Here is a 21,298-nt window from a genome sequence, read left to right on the forward strand (position 1 = left end):
CCAAAATGGCCGATTTCCACCCAATATAATAATATCAGGATCTAGAATGATACTCAGGAGCTAAAATCGATCGGAGTTATCTTCAAATGTCATTATGAAATCCAAAATGGCGAATTCCGGTTTCGAAAAATCAGCGGCAAACGAACAAATGCCACCCAATATGGGTATTTCCGGAACCGTAATGTTGCACCGGAGCCACAAATCGACTTCAGACAACATTTTGAATTGTAAGATGGCAACTTCCGGTTTCTGGAAAACGGTCTGAAACGGTCCCATTAAATATGAGTATCTCCGGAACCAGAAGGATGGACAGAAGCTAAAAGTTGATCACAGACACAATCTTGAATTTTAAGATGGTGACTTCCGGTGTCTGGCAAACAGCCGGAAATGACCAAATACCATTCAATATGAATGTTTTCGGAACCAGAATTACGCCCAGATAACAGAAATTGATTCCACAGGCAATTTTAAAGTCCAACTTTCGGTTTCTGAAAAACAGCTCAAAGTGATCAAATACCACCCATTATGAGTATTTCCGGAGGGGTTTTTAGTGCCGATAAAGGTTCCGGAGCCAGAAGGTTGCAAGAAGCTAAAATTGACCTCAGACACCATTATGAATTGTAGAATGGCAACTTCTGGTTTCTGGAAAACAGCCAAAAATGGCCGATTTCCGTCTAACATGAGTATCTCCGGGAAGAATGATACACAGTAGCTGAAATCGAGCACAGACCCTATTTTGGATTCTAGGTTGGCGACTTCCGGTTTCTGGGAAACAGCCGAAAATGATCGAATAACACCCAAAATGGGGTTTTCTTCAACCAGAATGACGCTCAGATGCCAAAAATTATCATAAATACCATTTTGAAATCCAAGATGGCGACTGCCGGTTTGGGAAAAACAGCCTAAAATAAACAAATACTATCCAATATGAGTAACTCTGGAACCAGAATGATGCAATAAGCTAACAATTGACCTCCGGCACCATTTTTAATTGCAAATTCTAGGAAACAGTCGAAAATGACCGAATAATGCTCAATATGGATATTTCCGTAATCGAGATGATGCATAGAAACCAAACATTGGCCTTGGACACCATTTTGAATTTAAAGACGACCACTTTTAATTTCTGGAAAACAACCAAAATAACTCCAAAATTGGGAAGTATCAATATGGGTATTTCCGGTGTCAGATTGATGCCAGAAAATCTGCTGATAATGACCGAATACCACCCAATATGAATATATTCAGAATTACGGCGATGTACAGAAGCCAAAAGTCGAGAATGTTGTCATTTAGATAAAACCAATCATTTTAAACGATTTGTTATTTGGCTTTGATCATATCTTATGGCCGATTCGTCGTGCATTTGCAGATTTTAAACTCATCGCAAGGAATCAATGAATTTGAAATGTTCAAATAGTACGATACCACATTCAAATTATGTTGAGGCCACATATATCGATCAAAGCAGGGTAGTTTTAAATAGTCTTTGAATTTCTTTTCTGTCCATAACTTTTGAGCCACATATCAAATTGCTATGAAGTTTGTTATTTGTAAGGTTGAGAGATGACTCGTTCGTATGACACTAGTTATGTTCAAATAAGTCATGTATTCTTTGAGATAATAGACTTTCCTTGTTTTATTAACAATTTAATACATAACGGTTGCCTAAGTTCGATTATAATCAAATGAAATGGGAACGTATAAGGCAGCCAAAATTCGAAACCACGTGCTCAATCATAATTCATCAGTTAACCCTTAACTAGCCCGCTCATTTGATAATAATATTGATCAAATCGGTTGTGTAGTTTCTGAGATAATGAAGTTTCGTGATTTTCACATTTCGGTACATTACAGACAAAGTTACAGTCAGATTACAGTAAAATTCAATAGGGTATTATGCGGCAGCTAGACTTATCATTTGACACTAATTTCGTGGAAAGCGGTTCAACCATCTCTGAGAAAAGTGAGTGAGTCCAAGTAGTCTTCGGAATATGTTCCTTTTCATAGCTGGATTTCACATTTTTAGTATAACAGGAAAAGTAACAGTCCGATTGCAAAACAAATCAATAGGGTCTTATGGGGCAACTAGACCTTCCATTTGACACTGATTTTTTGAAAATCGGTTCAGCCATCTTCGAGAAACATGAGTGAGATTAAACAGTCTTCAAAACACGTTTCTTTAAATTACTTTTGAACCACAAGTTCAATCTTTATGAAATTTAAAAGTTAAGGGTTTTTCAGGTAGCCCGTTCATTCGAAAGCAATTTCGGTATTGTAGTTTCCGAGATAATGATGTTTCATGATTTTTACATTTTGATACATAACCTCTAAACTAAAAATCCGATCACAATGAAATTTAATAGGGTCTTATGGGACAACAAGACCTTACATTTGCAATTAGTTTCATGAAAATCGGTCCAGCCATCTCTGAGAAAAGTGAGTGAGAATAAAAATCTGCACATACACACACACACACACACATACAGAAAATGCTCAGCTCGTCAAGCTGAGTCGAGTACTTTAGTTTTATACTTTTTAGTTTTATACTTTTTAGTTTTATACTTTCGGTTTTGCAAGTGATTGCTATACCTTTCTAGGAGAAAGGCAAAACATGTAGCATCTCCAGGAAGAGTTATTTGCTAAAAATAATTCACTAAAAATACATATTTATTTGAAAGTATTCTTTATGAAATATCGTACTCACCTCCTTCCACTCATGATACCTGGAATGCTTAACAATTGTTTTTTTTTCGGATGGAGAAAAGTGGTTCGGATAACGAATAAACAAATCAAATTCATTAGAATTTTTCTCAGTTTTTTATTCAATTTGTTTACACTTTTTAAATACAAAGTTAGTTGTAACTTGAAGCTGACAACATGGCAAGTTCACTCAACATTTGCTTCTCTCGCTAAAGCAGCGTACCGTTTAATGTCGTCAACTTCCAGATTTATACCTGTTCGACCGGTCGCTAACTTTTCGTATTTCCCTATCTGTGCTGTGCACTTGAGTGTTACCCTCATCCTCAAACCTAGCTCCCTTGGCTAGGTACATCTTACATGGAATGAATGATCGCTAGTTCGCTTCGTTATACTGTAAAATTTTTGCTCTAGTTTTGTTCCGTTTGTACACATCCTCACCACTCATACTTTATCTATCTGTTTTAACAGTAATTTCATGTTTTGCGAGAAAAAAAAACGGATTCATAAAATTTGGTTCAATTCAACAACGCAACGTTTGACATGCTTTTCCTTTCATTCAGTTTGCAGGTTGTGAATCTTTACAATTTCAAATGGGTGTTTTTTTTCTGTGGTATTTATCTACAATTTATAATCATCGAACCGAGTCCCTCCTGATGGGCGCTTAATTTTTGGTTCTGGTCGTTGTTCTGCGAAATTAGATTATCCGGGCAATTGATGGTTTAAATGTTAACCAAAAGCATGGAAAAAATATTTTAAACATGCATAAAATGGGATTTTCAGAAAAATCAAACAATCCGTTTTCCACCGTTCGAGGTGAAACCCAATTTCCCACCTATAATATTGTAGCTTATTCGGTAGTTTAATTCGTTCATACCGGCTCATCTACATACACGCTCAGATACATGCACCCGAGTTGATCGGTTGATATGTTAACAACAAGTTCAAGAGTTAAATCGGCTTATCATTCTCTTCTTTGTTCGGTTTCTACGGATTTTCGACAGATCGCGTCCGGTGACGCTGACAGAGAAGTAGTTACTATTGCACTCTGATTTAAATGGCTGACATTTGCTGGGTAGATGGTTTTCCCTACATTTACTGTGCATGTGGAAATGGTTTTTGTTTTTTTTTGTAGTTTTTTTTTAATAGTTATATTTCATAAGCCTCACTTGTGAATGTATGTTGTAATCTGCTTTCTTTCGAAATTATATCCGTTTTGTTTTCAAACCTAAGGTAGTGGTTGATTCTGCAGCAGCCATCGTTCGTCAACTTTTGTTGTTGTTGTATGTTTTGTTGTCAGATTTTCTCTACTGTTGAGTTCACATGCATTCACTGGAAACTTTATCTTCAGTAAGTATTACAACTATTTTTTACAAAATTTATCTCTCTATTGCATTGAAACTGATGCCACGAATCGATGTTTTGTTTTGGGTTGGTTTCTGGTTATGGAATCAATTTGAACGATAAATTTTCAATCTATATAAAGTAAGTTGCTTGAGAAATCATTAAGATAGAGTCACAGACTAGCTTCAAAATTTTATCATCAAATAGAATAAAAAATATGATGATGCTTTTTGACTTCTGCATCGTCAAGAACAAATATAAAGCTCTCAACAAGCTTTGCACTACTTGAATATTTGTTTTCATCATAAAGAAGCTGTGCGTGCGATGGTTATCGCGCGTCTTAACAGTTGGTCAAAAAGTTTAAAAGTTTTGGCGGCGAATCTGGTATTGATTACGCGCAATAGGAAAAAAATGCGGCGATTCATGATAACGGATGTATGGTATCACTGGAAACACTGAACCGAGAAAAAAGTTAGCTGAAACAGAAGAATAAAAACCTTTTTTTAACGCGAACGCGGACTGTATAACCAGCGAATAAAATAAAGGATTGTCTAGTTAAAACTTTCGACAAGCCTTTAACAAGCGTTTTTGATCGCCACAGAAGAAACATGGATCCAGCACTACCCTCCTAAATCCAATCGACAGTCAGCAGAGTGACTGTTTTCTTAGAGAGACTTGTGCGAAGCGCCCAAAAGTATAACAATCAGTCGGTAATGTGTTGGTATTTTTGGGAATTCGTAGGGCATAAAATTCATCGATTATTTTGGACATGATATGAAAAGCAATTAATAGTTTTATTGTACATTATTGGATCGATTGGTAAAACAGCCATGGTAAAAAAAGGGTTCTTTCACTAAGACAACGCTTCTGCTCATTCTACTCGCGGTACTATCGATAAATTGAAGGAACTGCACAGTGGTTTGAATAATTCTGTAATGTCTAAGTGCTTTAATTTTGGACTATAGCGTCTTCGAAGCAATTTTTTGTATTAAAATTGCTCACATTATGATTTATGCAACAATAGCCACGACATGCACACACAAATCGTCTGTATTACTATGATGATATCTCGTTATGCTGAAGGTAAAATGTGCCAAACTACAAAAATGTTTAAAGCTTGTTATCCAAACTGTGACGAGTCGGACGAGTAACTCTTCCACCATTTTGTAGTACTAACTTGAAGCTTTAAAATGGCGGTCTGGGCGTCCCCGTTTTTCTCTAATCTGCAGTTGAAATTGGGGTAAATTATTGTTAAAAATGCTTATATCTTCTGAACCAAAAGGAATCTAAGCATAGTGTCTTCATAAAATTTTTAAAACATGATATAGCGCAAAGTTCTCTAGATTCTCTTGTATTCTATGTATCTAGATCTCTTGTATTTTGAAAAAAAAAAATCAAACAAAAATGTTAGAAGCACAAAAAAACAAATTAATGGACATTGTCATACGCAACTTAAGTTTTTTTAAATCTGCAGTACATAGAGACACAGTTTCGTTAGCAAAGTTGTTTGTAATGAAATTATCTACAACGTTGTTCAAGACTTTAAGTTTTATGCAGAAACAAAAAAGTTACAAATTTTATTTTTGCGATAGTAGGCTCTGGCTATTGTTGCTTAACACCATCTTGGTTTATCTTGGTCATGTCACAAGCGGACATGTGACATGTGCCGTGAAGAGAAACGAAGAGCTGCAGCTGCAAACAGGGCCTTCTACGGACTACATAACCAGCTAAGGTCCCGTAGTTTGCAAACTCGCACAAAACTAGCGCTGTATAGGACGCTGATACTCCCGGTACGGATATGAAGCATGGACGCTGAAGGAAGCTGATCGACGAGTGCTCGGAGTTTTTGAGCGTAAAGTTCTGCGATCGATACTTGGCGGTAAACTTGAAGATGGAGTGTGGCGAAGACGCATGAATCACGCCTTGTACCAGGTATACATGCTAAAAAAATAGACTTTCTTCGCAGAAATTGTTTGTTTTGTTACAGCAAACAATATTATAGAACATTGAAAAATTGTAGAAAATCACTACTTAAAGTTATATTGAACAAACTGATTTTTAGTAGCATTCTGTAGAAAACTCCACATAAGTCCATTTAAATAGACAGATATAAGTATGATGTCTTTGACAAAGTTGTTTCTTAAGAAATGTGCTGCAACTTTGCCCAACACGATGAATTTTTATATGCAAAACTGAAAAAAGTAAATTTCGGTTTTCACTGTTAAGTGGATTGATAACAAAAATGTAACTTCCATAATATGGAGAATAATTGATGGAACAACTTTACTGAAGATAATGTGGCTCTAACATCAAGTTTTTTGGGTCAAAATAACTTCGATCACGTTTTTACAGTTTTGGAAACAATGTGGGCTGGTTGATTGGACCGCTTAGACACAGATAACAGACATCCAAGCTAATTTTGCTTCATGTGTTAAAAGACGCAACGGTTTTTTAGCCTGTCGCAATATGCAGTATGGTGGCGCTAAGAACACTTAGTGGTCAATGATTCGATAAAATCGATAGTAATTATTATAATCGATAAAATTATTGCAATAAGAACGGTTGACGTTTTTTATTCAATACCAGTTTATATTAGCGATAAATTTGTTTGTTTTTGTGTTGACATGAGAAAAAACACAAACCTCAAAAAACGGTGTTATATCGTTGCAAAAACAGCGACTCTGACCGTAATTCAGCGCTGCCATCACCGAAGTGTTTAAAGTCGCAAGTTGTAGAAAGATGTCGTTAGCAATCCAAACGAGTAAGAATTGGAAATCTTACACACGATTCCTGGAGTTTTTTGTTCTAGCTTGGATATCTGTTATCTGTGGCTTAGATAAGTTAGTGGTTTTTTATGGCATTATATACATACTTAGTTGTTAAAAATGTCTGATTTTGTGCCACAAAATCGTCATCTGCGGGAAGTGTTAATTTTCTCATTTCATTCAAAGAAAATGGCGACTAAAGCGCAGCGAGAGTTTTTATAAAAATGCTGCTCTTAGTAGACCCGTCGTTATTGTTTTCGTCGCTTTAAAGACGATAATTTCGACGTAAAAAGGCCAAAAATCTCCGAAGACGCTGAATTGGAGGTATTGCTTGACAAGAGACTTGCAAACGCAGAAACAGCATGTTTCGGTATTGAAAGTTACCTGTCGAGCCATTTCGTGGCATCGTGACGGGTGATGAAGTATTGATCCATTACAGCAGCTCAAAGAAACTGACGATGTTCGGCCGAATATACACACTGCGAAAGTTATGCGTGTACGGGTATGTGGTGCGAACAAGGTCAGTGTTATTCATTATGAACTGTTGAAACTGAAAGAAACCATCATTGGGAATTGAAATTGACTTCAGGTGATGCGATTAAACGGAATAATGTGCAAAAAACGGTCAAAATACGAGCAGAGGCATGAAAAAGTGATTCTACTGCATGACAACGCTCAGGCTCATATTCTCAAAGTCGTTAAAACTTACATAGAAACGCTCAAATGGAAAGTCCTACCGCACACGTAATATTTCCCAAATATTGCGTCGTCCGATTATTACATGTTTTGTTCGATGGGACATGGTCCTAAGATACGAACACTTTCATTGTAAAGATGTTCGAGCTCTGGCAGAAAGATAGGACAAAGTTGTGGCTAGTAATGGACAATATTTTGAATGATTTCTAGATAAATATATTTGATGTAGGTATAAGGCGTCGTAACGAATTACGTAACGCATGAAGGGGGGGGGGGGGTTGAGAGGGGTTGTGTCTGTGTTACTTATTGTTACAAGGGGGGAGGGGAGGGTAGTAGAGACAGTTACGTATCTATGATGTTTGTCCGAAATTGAAAATTTGGAGAGGGGTTAGGGGAGTAAAATCGAACGGTAATTATCGTTACATAGGGCGGAGAGAGGGTCTTAAATCTAGATTTTTAGTGTTATGTAATTTGTGTACGACGTCTAAGTCGATATGGAAGTTGGGGGCGCAAATTGAAAATCTAGCAATCATGGACAATTCTGTCAGGAGTTGAGCGCTTATATTTAAGTCGGGACAGTACTGTGGCTGTGGATTTATATTTTTCCTCTGGATGCTTGGTTGTTGATATTGCAGGACGATTATAACGATCATTAATTGGACGCGTGCTTGTCATTCTCCCCAGTATGTGAAAGGAGAGGAGAAAAAATTCACCGCGCACTTCCCTGCCAGTATGTGCCTGCGTGTAGCAAATGCTTTCATCACACTGTTTCTATCTCCACTCCAAAGTGTCTCAACCAGAGTACAGAGAGACCAGCGCACCTCCAGCTCACCCCACATCTGATAGAAACAAGAGGGGTGAATCACTCTACAGAGAAAACGCAGAAGTACACAACAGTGTCCACTGGCGAGTAGTCCGGAAGGTGAAATAAAACCCTCCGGGCAAAAATGTAGTCCTCGTGTAGCTACACTGCGAAAACGAATTCCACCAGAGTAAATTCGACCGACACGAGCGGCACGAGCAACGCAGTCTTTTTTTTCTCCCAATCTCTTTTCCTCTTCTGCCATGCTCAAGAAACCAACTGTGAAACGCACCGCAGATAGCTCTGCAGTGTAATTATTGTGTGTGATGTCCACACGTGTGAGAAAGTACACCATAGTTCATTGTCTCGCAAGAGAGAGCTTTCAGATTTCACCGCAGTGCGTTCAGGTAGCTCAACAGATGAAAATCGTTTGTCGCTCTCTTCTAGCATGAGCCGTGATTTGTTCTTTAGTGTGACAGCAGTTGTTTCCGCAGTGGAAGATGTTCTCCTGCACTGTAGAGGTTTTCTGAGGAGAAAAGACAAGCATGATTGGACGTAGCGCCGACTCAGAATTTTGGTAGTAAATTTTAATAATCTCGATTCGTTGTTGGATCGTCTATCTTTCAATTATGAAATGTCACAAGAACGAGAAAAAATATGGCGTCGTTGGCTGTCGCTATCCCCGTTCTACTTTTGTAGCGTTTTTATTGCAAATCCCTTCATATAAACCATTTGATTTTGTAAACGATTTGTTGTTGTTTTACTAGCTCGAGTGCACAACGATACGTTCACCGGCAGGCTTGTCGTTTCTTCTCAGAGAACCACTAGCGTGTAGGAGAATATCTTCTAATGAGAAAACAACTGCTCTCAACAGAGATGCTAATCAAATTTTTGATTGAACTGGAAGAATTCTGAAAATAAACTGGAAAAAACTGGATTCGAAAGTTTTTTAAAAAATTACAAACAAATTAATTGTTCAGTTAAGTTTAAAATAAAGCAAAAAAAGAGATATCACTTCGTAAACAATTACTCATTTTAATTTAAACTGTTTCGTTTCGAGCTTACAATTTGTTAAAATTATGGACTGGAAAATTCCCCAAAAAATTACCCATTCAATCTATCTCAAATTTAGAAAAATAAAGTTTTTTCATTTACATTATCTTTTAACAAAAGTACTGCTGCAAAATTTTCTTACGTAACATCAGTGAAGTTAAAATTTCAGTTGTTTCTAGCAATCTCTTAAAAAACTAATTAATTTTTGATACCACAATAGATCAAAAAATGGTCGCAGTGGTTCAGTCTTCTACAGGGGAAAGTTTTTTCTTAAATTGCTACGCAGCAGGAAACAAACGGAAGATTTTTTTCATGATCTGGTAAGACCTATTTTTTGTTTTTATCTCAACCATGCCATGCAGTACTTAACTTGGCCGTATTTCGTGCGAGAGGATAAAATACTGAAAATACTGTGAGGAATAAAAAAATGTTAAAAAAAATATATCAATCTAAAAAATCTTTAAAAATATATTCAAATATCAATCGTAGCTTGAGTGAATAAATAATCTGGTTTAAACTGAAACATATATAGAAAACTGTATAATTTTGGGATTAAACTTTTGACTGGATCACTTGAAAAAAAATGGAAGAATCCAGTTTAATTGGAACATTGGCAACTCTGGCTCTCACGCACTTGGTTGAAGAAACCAGCGAATCGCAAAAAAACATCGCTGAGAAATTTAAAATATTTCTTCAAACAGATACTAAAGAGGTGTAAGCTTTCTCACACGAAAAGACATTACGCACAATAACTACACAACAGAACTTACTGCACTTCTTTTACTGTGTGTCTCTTAAGAATATATCAAATGAAGGGAGCATCTAGGTAGGAAATTAGGTGACGTATGTTATCGATTTTATCTAAGCAGTGCTGTGTGTGTATTCTCACTAGAGTGGTTCACCACTCGTGTTTCAACCAGTTGTGTGTTAACCTCTTATCGGTTAGTGCTAACTATATTGCCACCAATTTTTACAACCATGATCGTTTTATTTTATTGCCACCAACGTTTTTGACAGAAATGGTTAGTTAGCCACACTATTTTGAATTTTTACGACTATTTACTTTAAACAATAAGTGTATATGAGTTCTATTTTGTTTGGTTGATTCTGTGCATAAATCCTTACGACCGATAACGGGTTAATTTTCCTGTGAGCGACAGAATCCTAGACAAAGAAGAAGAAAGGAGTGTGGTGCAAACAATTGCAATACGCAGCGCTCATGCTGTAGAATAAATGAGCGGTGAATATTCATTCTGCTCTTTCCGAATGTTCAAGAGAATAACAAGTCTGCTTACCGGAAGTATAACTCTCAGTAGTTACGTGTAAAAGCTAGCATGCAGAAATTTAATCTTCATTGCTACCCGATCACTGTAGCAAGAGGATGATTTACTGAAAACTGGAACGACCAGCAGCAAGCAGCGCAGTAGACGGCGATTTCAAATATCAATGTTTGTATGGTTTTTGCCCCAATTTCCACGCAGTTCGCCTGCACAAAGAGAATGGATGAACAATTCAGAAGTTAGAAGTTAGTCACATTCACGGGGATTATGAGTTGAATAATTCAAACGACGAAAATTATTCTAAAATTATTTATGCAAGCTTCTTACTGTCGTAAAATAAGTTATGGTATATTGACCGTACTTTTCAAAAAATTCCAGTTTTCGCCTAGAAAACCACAAATAACATACAAAAAAACCAGGATAGCATAGGCAACTGGAAATTTCCAAACTTGAGTTCAAAATATCTCAAAAACGGAGGTATGTGGGTAGGAAAGTAGATTGTGTTTGCTTTGGATCTCGAAACTGGAAAAAAATCTGGATGCCACTCCGCATCACATTCTTTTACGAGAAAACCCAAGTTGTCTCTGATGTATTACCTGCGCACTGCGGTGTACTTCTGTGTACTCTCATTGGACCTACTCTTATTTCGTTCAGTTGCGTGGATGGGAAATGCAATCCTTCTTTATATCAAACGTTTTTTGCACACTGAGTGAGTAGTTGGTTTTATAATATATTAACCTTGGCTATGTGACACAGCCCTGCCACTAGCATTTCGCTCGTTTTCAGCTTTTACTCAACCCTGCATCGTCCGATCCAATCTCGCACCGCGTGGTCTCTTCCTCTTTCGCATCCTGACAGAAGTAAAGGTAAGACGTGCGTTCCGCAGTCCAAAAGAGAATCAACCCCAGCATGGCTGGTTTCTTGGTGGTCGAAATTGCACACAGTTGTAGTGTAAGTAGCAAGTGACTTATTTTTTCTGCGAGCGGCAGAAGCATAGAATAAAGTAGAAGAAAGAAGTGTGGTACAAAAAATTGCTTCACGCAGCGATCAAGCCTTCTCCAGTGCGCGGTGAATTTTAAATCCACTTTTTTCACTATAAAGTGAAGGGTATTACGGTCAAGTATTCATCAACTTCAATTTGTCGTATTATTTTTATCGTATTTGAAAAAAAAAAAACAAAAAAAAACCGAGCACCCCTCATTTTAGAGATGATGCCTTATATTGAATTTTGACATTTGTTCTTCAGTTGTGAAAATGGCGTCGAAGCAAGAGAAGCAACGTATTAAAATTATGCTCGCGCATCGCGAAAACCCGAACTACTCGCACGCCATGTTGACAAAAATGTTGAATGTGACCAAATTAACCGAAACCACCGTAATTAAAGTGCTTGGAAAACAGGATCAGAGAGAAATCAAAATCCGAAGACCGCAAAAACGACGAAAAGAGTGACCATCAGTTTCAAGCGGAATCCCAACGTTTCTGTCCAGGATGTTCCAAGTAAGCTTGGAGTATCGTCTACAACTGTGACTCTAGCTTAAAAACGAACTGTCGATTGACGAAAAGATGGTGACTCCAAATGGTGACGATAAGCAAAACAAGTCGGTCAGACGAAGATCGCGAAAGCTGTACGTGAAGTTGCTGATGAAGTTTTATTGCGTGGTAGGGTAACGACTCTAGAATTCGCCCATTTCATCCGTGTACCCAAAATTCGCCCACCTATTTTTTATTGTTCGCAATATAGTGTCAACTCTTAGAATCGTGTTCAAACATAAAAAAATAATAGCTGAGATTGAAAATAAAATATTATTTGGCATATTCAATAACCAACCCCGTATACTATTGGTTGATTAGTGGGTGGGCGAATTGTGGGGTCAGGGCGATATGTGGGGCCCTTACCTTACAGGATGATGAAACTTACGTCAAGATAAACTTTAAACAGCTCCCTGGACAGAAATATTATACGGCAACTGGAAAACGAAAGGTGACAGAAAGTTTCAAGCTCATTAAATTGTCGAAGTTTTCAAAATAATCGTAATGGCAGGCCATCTGTCCCTGTGGTTTGAAGAGTAACATTTTCTTCGCAAAAGATTCCGTCAACCAGGAGATTTATGTGCAGGATTGCCTTAGAAAACGTCTGTTACCTTTTCTCAAGCAACACAGTTGTTCCGTTCTTTTTTTTTATTCTCGCTTATTTTCCGTCAGTCTAGTTCCGTCACTGTTGTTGTGCCAATCACCGACGCCCGGGGTGGCGAATCGACCCAGAGCCCTAACTTACGATCCGTTGATTAACGGACCGGCGTCAACGGCTTTACTTCCTTATGCGATGGATGGCGTGATCCCAGAGAATTTTCGCCTAAGAAAATCTTTCGGTGTCGGCTAGGTTGAATCTAGACCAGTTAGGTTAGTTGTGAGTTGATCGCACCGCCTCATAACTATCGACACCTATGTCTGCGTTGGGATTCAAACCCAGGCGTCGAGCGTGGTTAACGGAGACGTTACCAACCAAGATAGGCCCCCACCTTAGTTGTTCCGTTCTGTATTGGCCGGATTTGGAATCTCGCCATTACGGAAAAAAGGCCATGGAGTGGTATGCCGTGAACAAAGTGGCACCAACGGACATGGACCCTCGCAACACTCCAGAGCTCCACCCTATAATAAAAATACTGGGCTATCGTCAAGCGGAACTTAAAAATGATACGAAAGAAAGTTGTCAACGAGATGCAGTTCTAGTTCAAGGTTACCTGGTATTCTACGGAACAAAGTGACCAAAAAGGCTGTACAAGACTTGATAGTAAGAGTCTAGAGAAAGGCCTGGCAACTCGCGTCGCATTGAACTAGAGGCAATATTTTTCCTTTATTCTGTACATATTGAACTTGGCAAAGATACACACATTCTTGTGTGACCAAATATTTGACCGATGATGTGTTTATGTCGCTTATTAATATAGAAGTGTGGAATACAGCAAACACTGTCGCAATAATATTACAATAGATTAACATTTCTGTTCGCAGGGATAAAGTCTACACAGAAAATTTTCAGTCTCACAGGCATATTTTTACAAGCATAAAACCTAGTTAAAATTCCAGAAGTTTTAATATGATAAAGTATTTTTTGACACGAGGGAGAAATTATGGAAACAGAAAATAGAGCATAAGCTTTCACCTTTTAAACATGTTACCTATTCAAATGATCACAAATTTTCATAACTAAATAATAATAGGAATAGGTGGCACCTCTAATCATATCTAAACTTGCACGTTCAAAGTGCTTTAAATATTGTTACTAAATAGCTATTGTGTAAACTAATCGCAAAATAAAAATATAGTTATTTAGTAATCCATAGTTATTTATTAATCCATCCGCACCGATGCAGTTCGCATGATTCTGACATATTACCGCTGGGAAAGCTATTTTCATCGAAATCAAATTACGTTTCAATCAGTATATATAAAAGCAGATACATGAAAAAAAAAATGTAACAATCCTGGCTCGATAATTCGCAAACATAATAAAATACAAATTGTAATTATCAAACGAATTGATTCTAACACCAGCACCAACACATCTCTCTGATTTAATTGTGCATATATGATATACACCGTTTAACGGCTCCTGGTGCCGAACAGACAGACGCACTCATGTTTCAACGATTGATTAAAACTGCAATCATTCTGTATGGAACTTATACGATGTGTTTTCCCGATGATGTTAACAAGCAGTATACTGGGAATGCTCAAGGGTACTGCAAAACAGGATAGACAGCAAATTATTCTAAGTATGTCTGGCGCGATGACGTGTGATGACATTTGACAGCGTGTGTCTCGCGTGCGAACGGTGGGATTATCACACCCTCTTTTCCGCAAACACGTCACTCTGGGATCGCAAATTAAATTAAAAGTCACGCACATCCAATCTATGTACCTCGCTTGTCACACTCTCACGCACACATGTACATTCACAGCATCAACAACACGACCACACCGGGTCCGACTGTTTCTCTGCTTTCAATTAATTGCATGTAATTGATCGTTTTAATGAGTAACCATCCTTTGTTCGTGGACATCTTTTGTTTAGTATTTTTAATTCGATTTTACACTTTATTGAAATGGAAAACAAATTATCGGCAAACATTTGCTCATTTGCACTCGTTTCGGCTTTGATCTCGGTCTCTGGGGCACATCACACACACCCAAACACCCACATGGCGCTATGAATTTTTGCGGCTGCTTTAGGCAGCATTTAATGCACGCTTACTATCATTTCCACACGCACGTATGTATATAAAAACTTTGCTTAAATATTTATCCTATTTCCTAAGATTTTTGACACATCTAAACGGATGCTCAACAGTTTCCTCGTTCCAGAGAGAGGACTAAAATGGGCTGCATTTTTTTCTTCGTTTCGTTACCTATTTTTAGGGATGTCGTAGTATAATCGGTAATTGGATGAAAATCGACTCTTCTTCGAAAATTTTTGCTTCTATTTTTTCTGCTGTTTCAGTTGGTGGCTGTACAAAAGTATGACAGTGAAAGTACAGTAGTAGGAGATTTTATGGTGCCTATAGATAGATTACTACGTCAGTGGGTGCTTCCACCGGATGCTGTGGTGGTAGTAGAGTAGTACACAGGAGAGCACAAATACCACCAAGCTGGGTCCCGCCAGGATGGTCGACATGCCGTGATGCATCGCCGCTGGGTGTTCTCCTGAAACGAAGGGGGACACAGTACTAGTAGGGTGTGTTGGATGAGGCGTGTAATCCTGCCGAAGCAGACAGATTGAAGATGGGACGTGAAGTCCGGGCCTACTGATACCTACCATTCAGAATGTGCACCCGGACCGACGCTGGATTGGCATTGGAGGGCTCGCACGTGTACAGCCCGGAATCGCTTGGTATCGCTTTCTGCACTAGCAACCGACTGGATGTTAGCACACCCTTCTCGGTGACCAGTGAAATTCCACCTCGAGGCGAATCGAAGTTGATGTCCTAGAAAGGATGGAAAAAGAAAAAAAATCAGTTACTTTAATCATTTCCGATTCCACCGGTGGGGATTTAAATCGCTGTCTGAATGCGACAGAGCTTTACTTACATCCCGATTGTGCTTCCAGATGACAGCCGGTGGCGGCTCGGGAGCGTACTTGACGATACAGGTGAGATTTATTGTCGAGCCACGATTGATAAATAAATCAGGCCCACCGTTAATCTCTGTCACTGGTTCTTGACGTGGAAGTTGACCTCCCCCGGAGCGACGCGGAACGGTAGTGGGAGTAACACAGTCACGATGTACGGGCCAATGCGTGCAACGAGAGAAAGGAGATCAAGGAAGGATGAGAAATGGGTCTCGACCTACTAAAACTATGGAAAAAACTCTCAATAAGATAGTAAAATCTGTTAAAGATATTTCTCTGATTGAAAAAGACTTCAATTTCACTTTAATTTCTATTCTGGTGTTGATATTCGATTGTGCCATGAAGGTTGGTAGAAACAATTTCCACGTCAAACTTCTCGTTTGCGTCAGAAAGTAACTTCTCCGAAATGCCCTCTGGCTGCTGGTTTGTGACTTGAAAGTTACTAGTTGGAAATATAAATTTAATGGAAGGAGTTCTCAGTTTCGTTGTGATTCCTGGTTTAGCAAACTGGAATAGTTCTATCAGAATTTAATTCATGCGTAACAATAGCCATAGCGATTCGGGACACGAAAACAAGCTTGATGATTTATATAAATTCTTTATAGAGCGTTTCCAGTTAAAATGTTGGAATTCATGTAATTTTTGCTATTACTGTTTTCAATTGGAATACGTTATTGGTATGTTGGATATCATTCAAGGCTTCATTCAACCTAGAAAAAGGCTCTTAGTTGGAAATAACTCATGAAATTCGATTTTGCTTAAATCTAGATAAACATTTCAAAAGGTCCTATCTGCTTTCATCGTTTTTCCAGGGCGTCTTTTCATTTTGGTAATGGTTCAGCTTTAGTAACTCTCCCTAGCGTGGTTTTCGTTAAGAAGGCTAGAGTGATCCCTCCGCTATCAACTTGTACAAATAACGTGTCATAAGATGTGTTTAATAAGTTGTGGTCATTGAATGAAAATTATCGATCGAAAAATTGATCAAAACAGATAGGACCTTTAGAAATGTTTCTCTAGAAAGATCTTAGACAATTTTGCTGAGGAAAAGCACAATTTCATGATATCATGAAATGGAGTTTTTTCTTTTAGTGTTTAAACAAAACATTAAATTTCTAACTACTACTGGCATTATTTTGATCGGATGAACGGTATAATTTCTTCTAGAAAGTTTAATCTTCTATTACATTATCATTTAATCTTGACGAAACAAAGGTTAAATGTAAGTTCCCACTTTTTAATCCTGCGAAATACAAAAAAAGTTTTTTTTTCGATTCACTATTTGATTCTAAGCTACAATACATTGAATAAGATGTATGCTAAAATGCGCAACAGTGTGTGCGAAGTTTCAATGGTTGAGAATTTAATCAAAACTTTACAAAAATATTCAGGGTTCAGGTATTCAGGGCATTACAGGTTGTGAAAAATTGAACAAAATAACGGTTGTTGTGATAAACAATAAAATATTAATGAAGGAATGAAATGTTTTGCAGAAGAACTGTTAAAATAATGAAATGTGGTTGAACAAACACGAAAAAGTAAACAATTTTGATAACTTCGATTCGATCAAATTAATATCCATAATAAATTTTTAGAAAATTAGGAAGAAAAAAGTCTTCGAGAATATATTAACAATGTATTGAAATTTAACTAAAATATTGCTTCACTTAATTTTTCCATCTTGTTTTTGAAAGTAGATTTATTTCAAATTCTGATAAAAACTCACGTATAGTCTTGAACCTATTTTGGAGTCTTTAAATTGTAATCATTTTTGCAAACATTGGAACATTAATATAGTGATTTCAACCGCGCTCAAATCATTAATAATATTCAAAAAACCGGAAACATGCAGTTTTTATCCGTTTCGCTCCGTGGAATTAATTTATATCAATTCAGTAAAGAGAAATGTCAGTAAAATCATTCCGCGTCGAACACTCGACAGAAACGGACGTGCAAAGTGGTCGTTCTATTACAATCCGGTCCGTGTGTACGAATAGCCAAACAAAAGAGTGTATTATTCGCGCTAAAGGCCAACTAGATTGTGAGTTGTGTCGATACGTTCTGTACCCGGCTCACAACTTTGGCTGTATTGGTGCAAAATACCAGCTGCAGTTTTGATCTGTGCACCGTGAATAGATCTTTTTAATCCAAGCCCATCAGTTGACAGTCGAGTCCGTGTCGCTGTGCTGAGTGATCTCACACCCGGCTCACTGCTGGTGGCTGTATTGGTGCTGCTGTACTGGTGCTGCTGGCTGCTTTGGGTGCAGCTTCGAACGATCGGACAACCACTGCTGGAAGGAAGAAGTAAAGAGGTACGTGTTCTTGTCGGCGCTAGTGCGCTAGTGCGCTACATTTAGCGCAATGGATATAGATCCCTCGCCTCCCGTGCCACCATCCCCGAACCCCCCTGACCCTGACCCTTCTGTTACCCCCTCCCCTGTTCATTCTCCAGTCCCCCCTCGCCCCAGGCTTTACCCGGACGGATCTCAACAGGGCAGCTATACTGTTTATTTTCGTCCAAAGGCAGGAGTGAATTCAAAGCGTTTAAACATACTGCAAATTGCTAAAGACCTGACGAAGGGGTACAAGGCCGTGACCGAAATTTCCAAGGTCCGACCTAACAAGCTCCGTGTCGTGGTCAGTGATCTGGCACAGGCCAATGCTATCGCTTGCTCTGAGCTCTTCACACGCGAGTATCGCGTCTACATACCCACACGAGACGTGGAGATCGACGGTGTCATAACCGATTCGAGTCTGTCTGTCGAGTGTATCCTAAAAAGCGCAACCGGTTGCTTCAAAAATACCGAAACACAGGCGAAGATTTTGGATTGTAAGCAATTGCGGTCCATGTCTCTCGTCGGCGGTAAAAAAGTTTACACTCCGTCAGACTCGTTTCGCGTTACGTTTGCCGGATCTGCACTCCCTAGCCACGTCTCGATCGACCGGGTTCGTCTGCCTGTGCGATTGTATGTACCCCGTGTTATGAATTGCACCAATTGCAAGTAGTTAGGCCACACAGCCGCCTACTGCTGCAATAAGGCACGATGTAGCAAGTGTGGGGAGACTCATGCGGAAGATTCTTGCAGTATTAATACTGAAAAATGTATTCACTGTGGGGAAAACCAGCATGAGCTCTCCACATGCCCGGTGTACATGCAGCGCAGAGATAAAATCAAGCGGTCACTTAAGGAGCGTTCGAAGCGTTCTTACGCTGAGATGCTGAAGAAGACCGTGACCACTTCTACCATAACATCGAACCCCTTTGATCTGTTGCCCTCTGATGAAACCGATTCTGACGATTCATCAGCGGGAACATCTTATGCCAATCCTGGGGAGTCTAGGAAGAGGAAAAATGTTTCTTCTCCTAAACTTCCCCGTAAAGGTCCTAAGATTTCCCAAAGTGTAATGAAAAGTACGAACAAACCAAACAGTGCTGCGGAAAAACCGAAGCAAACTCCTCCTGGGCTTGCAAATTTAAAGTCCCAGAAGGAGTTCCCAGCACTGCCAGGAACATCTAAAACCCCAGTTGTTCCTTTTGCACATCCAGTTGATGAAACAAACTCTGGATTAGTGAAATTTTCTGACATTGTGGACTGGATTTTTGAAAATTTCAATGTACCCGATCCAATTAAAATTTTTCTTACAGCATTCCTCCCAACAGTTAGATCATTTTTGAAGCAGTTGACTGCCCAATGGCCCCTCCTTGCAGCGATTGTATCCTTCGATGCCTAATTCAACTGCGTATATGAAGGATTCTATCTCTGTCTTACAGTGGAATTGTAGAAGTATTTTACCAAAAATTGATTCGTTTAAAGTTTTGATAAATAAAAACAAATGCGATGCATTTTCCCTTTGTGAAACTTGGCTTACTTCAAATATTGATCTCAACTTCCATGATTTTAATATTATTCGCCTTGATCGAGACACCCCATATGGAGGAGTACTTTTAGGGATTAAAAAGTGCTATTCTTTCTATCGTATTAACCTCCCCTCGATTCCAGGCATCGAAGTTGTCGCATGTCAAATGACAATACAAGGTAAAGAGCTTTGTATTGCCTCAATATATATTCCTCCCAGAGCACAGGTTGGGCAACGGCTGCTATTTGATTTAATAGAACTTCTTCCCTCGCCACGTTTGATTTTGGGAGACTTCAACTCTCATGGCGTGGCTTGGGGTTCCCCATACAATGATAACCGCTCCTCTTTAATCTATAACCTTTGCGATGACTTCGACATGACTATTTTAAACAACGGTGAAATGACACGTATCCCGAAACCTCCAGCGCGCCCAAGCGCTTTGGATCTATCCTTATGTTCGACGTCGCTACGGTTGGATTGCACATGGAAGGTAATCCTTGATCCTCACGGTAGCGACCATTTGCCTATTCTTATTTCAATTAATAACGGGTCAACTCGCATGCGACCAATTGACATTCCGTATGACCTCACACGGAATGTCGATTGGAAGTTATACGAGGAAATGATTTCAAAAGCGGTCGAGTCGATTCAACATCATCCACCACTTGAAGAATACAACCTCCTCGCGGGCTTGATTCTCGACGCCGCGTTGCAAGCCCAAACGAAGAAATATCCCGGCGTAACGATCAAAGAACGGCCTCCCACTCCGTGGTGGGACCAAGAGTGCTCCGATGTCTACACGCAAAGATCCGACGCGTATCTGACCTTCCGGGATACAGACGATGCCGACGACTTTAAACGTTATTCGGAGCTTGATACCAAGTTTAAAAGCTTGACTAAGGCAAAGAAACGCGGATATTGGCGTCGGTTCGTGAACGAGACGTCGAGGGAGACATCAATGAGCACTCTTTGGAACACAGCCCGAAGAATGCGGAATCGCGTAACGGTCAACGAAAGCGAGGAGTCTTCAAGTCGGTGGATATTTGATTTTGCCAGGAAAGTATGTCCGGACTCTGTTCCTGAGCAAAACATTGTTCGCGATGCGTCTCCGGGCCACGACGCGATTGAATCACCTTTTACGATGGCAGAATTTTCAGTTGCCCTCCTGTCCTGTAACAATAACGCGCCTGAGTTAGATAGAATCAAATTCAACTTGTTGAAGAATCTACCCGGCAATGCCAAGAGGCGCTTGTTGAACTTGTTCAATAAGTTCCTGGAGCAAAACATTGTACCGTAGGAAACCAGGGAAACCAGCTTCTGATCACAACTCTTATAGGCCGATTGCAATGCTATCCTGTATCCGGAAATTGATGGAAAAAATTATACTCCGCCGTTTAGACCATTGGGTCGAATCAAATGGTCTACTATCAGATACTCAATTTGGCTTCCGCCGTGCCAAAGGGACGAATGATTGTCTTGCGTTGCTTTCAACAGATATTCAGCTGGCGTATGCTCGCAAAGAACAAATGGCGTCTGCGTTCTTGGACATTAAGGGGGCTTTTGATTCCGTTTCTATTGACATTCTTTCGGGTCAACTTCACCGACAAGGATTTTCTCCAATTTTAAACAATTTTTTGCACAATTTGTTGTCCGAAAAGCACATGCATTTTACGCA

General features: G+C 39.1%; 1 protein-coding gene across 3 annotated transcripts in view; it reads right to left on the reverse strand.

The window, feature by feature from the left end:
* Positions 1-2,801: 2,801 nt before the first annotated feature.
* The window catches only part of LOC129727135 (zwei Ig domain protein zig-8-like), a 465,271-nt gene continuing 446,774 nt past the window's right edge, over positions 2,802-21,298 (reverse strand). The window contains exons 6-8 of one of the 3 annotated variants that reach the window (XM_055684625.1): positions 15,729-15,850; positions 15,457-15,625; positions 2,802-15,344 (exon numbers count right to left, since the gene is read on the reverse strand). In XM_055684625.1, coding sequence (XP_055540600.1) covers positions 15,214-15,344; positions 15,457-15,625; positions 15,729-15,850 — 422 coding nt within the window. In that variant the 3' untranslated portion in view covers positions 2,802-15,213. Of the gene's footprint in view, positions 15,345-15,456; positions 15,626-15,728; positions 15,857-21,298 lie in introns of all 3 variants that reach the window. The other 2 variants (XM_055684624.1, XM_055684623.1) reach the window with 2 other exon arrangements.

This window comes from Wyeomyia smithii, chromosome 3, assembly GCF_029784165.1.
Source record: "Wyeomyia smithii strain HCP4-BCI-WySm-NY-G18 chromosome 3, ASM2978416v1, whole genome shotgun sequence".
In the NCBI taxonomy this organism is placed as follows: domain Eukaryota; kingdom Metazoa; phylum Arthropoda; class Insecta; order Diptera; family Culicidae; genus Wyeomyia; species Wyeomyia smithii.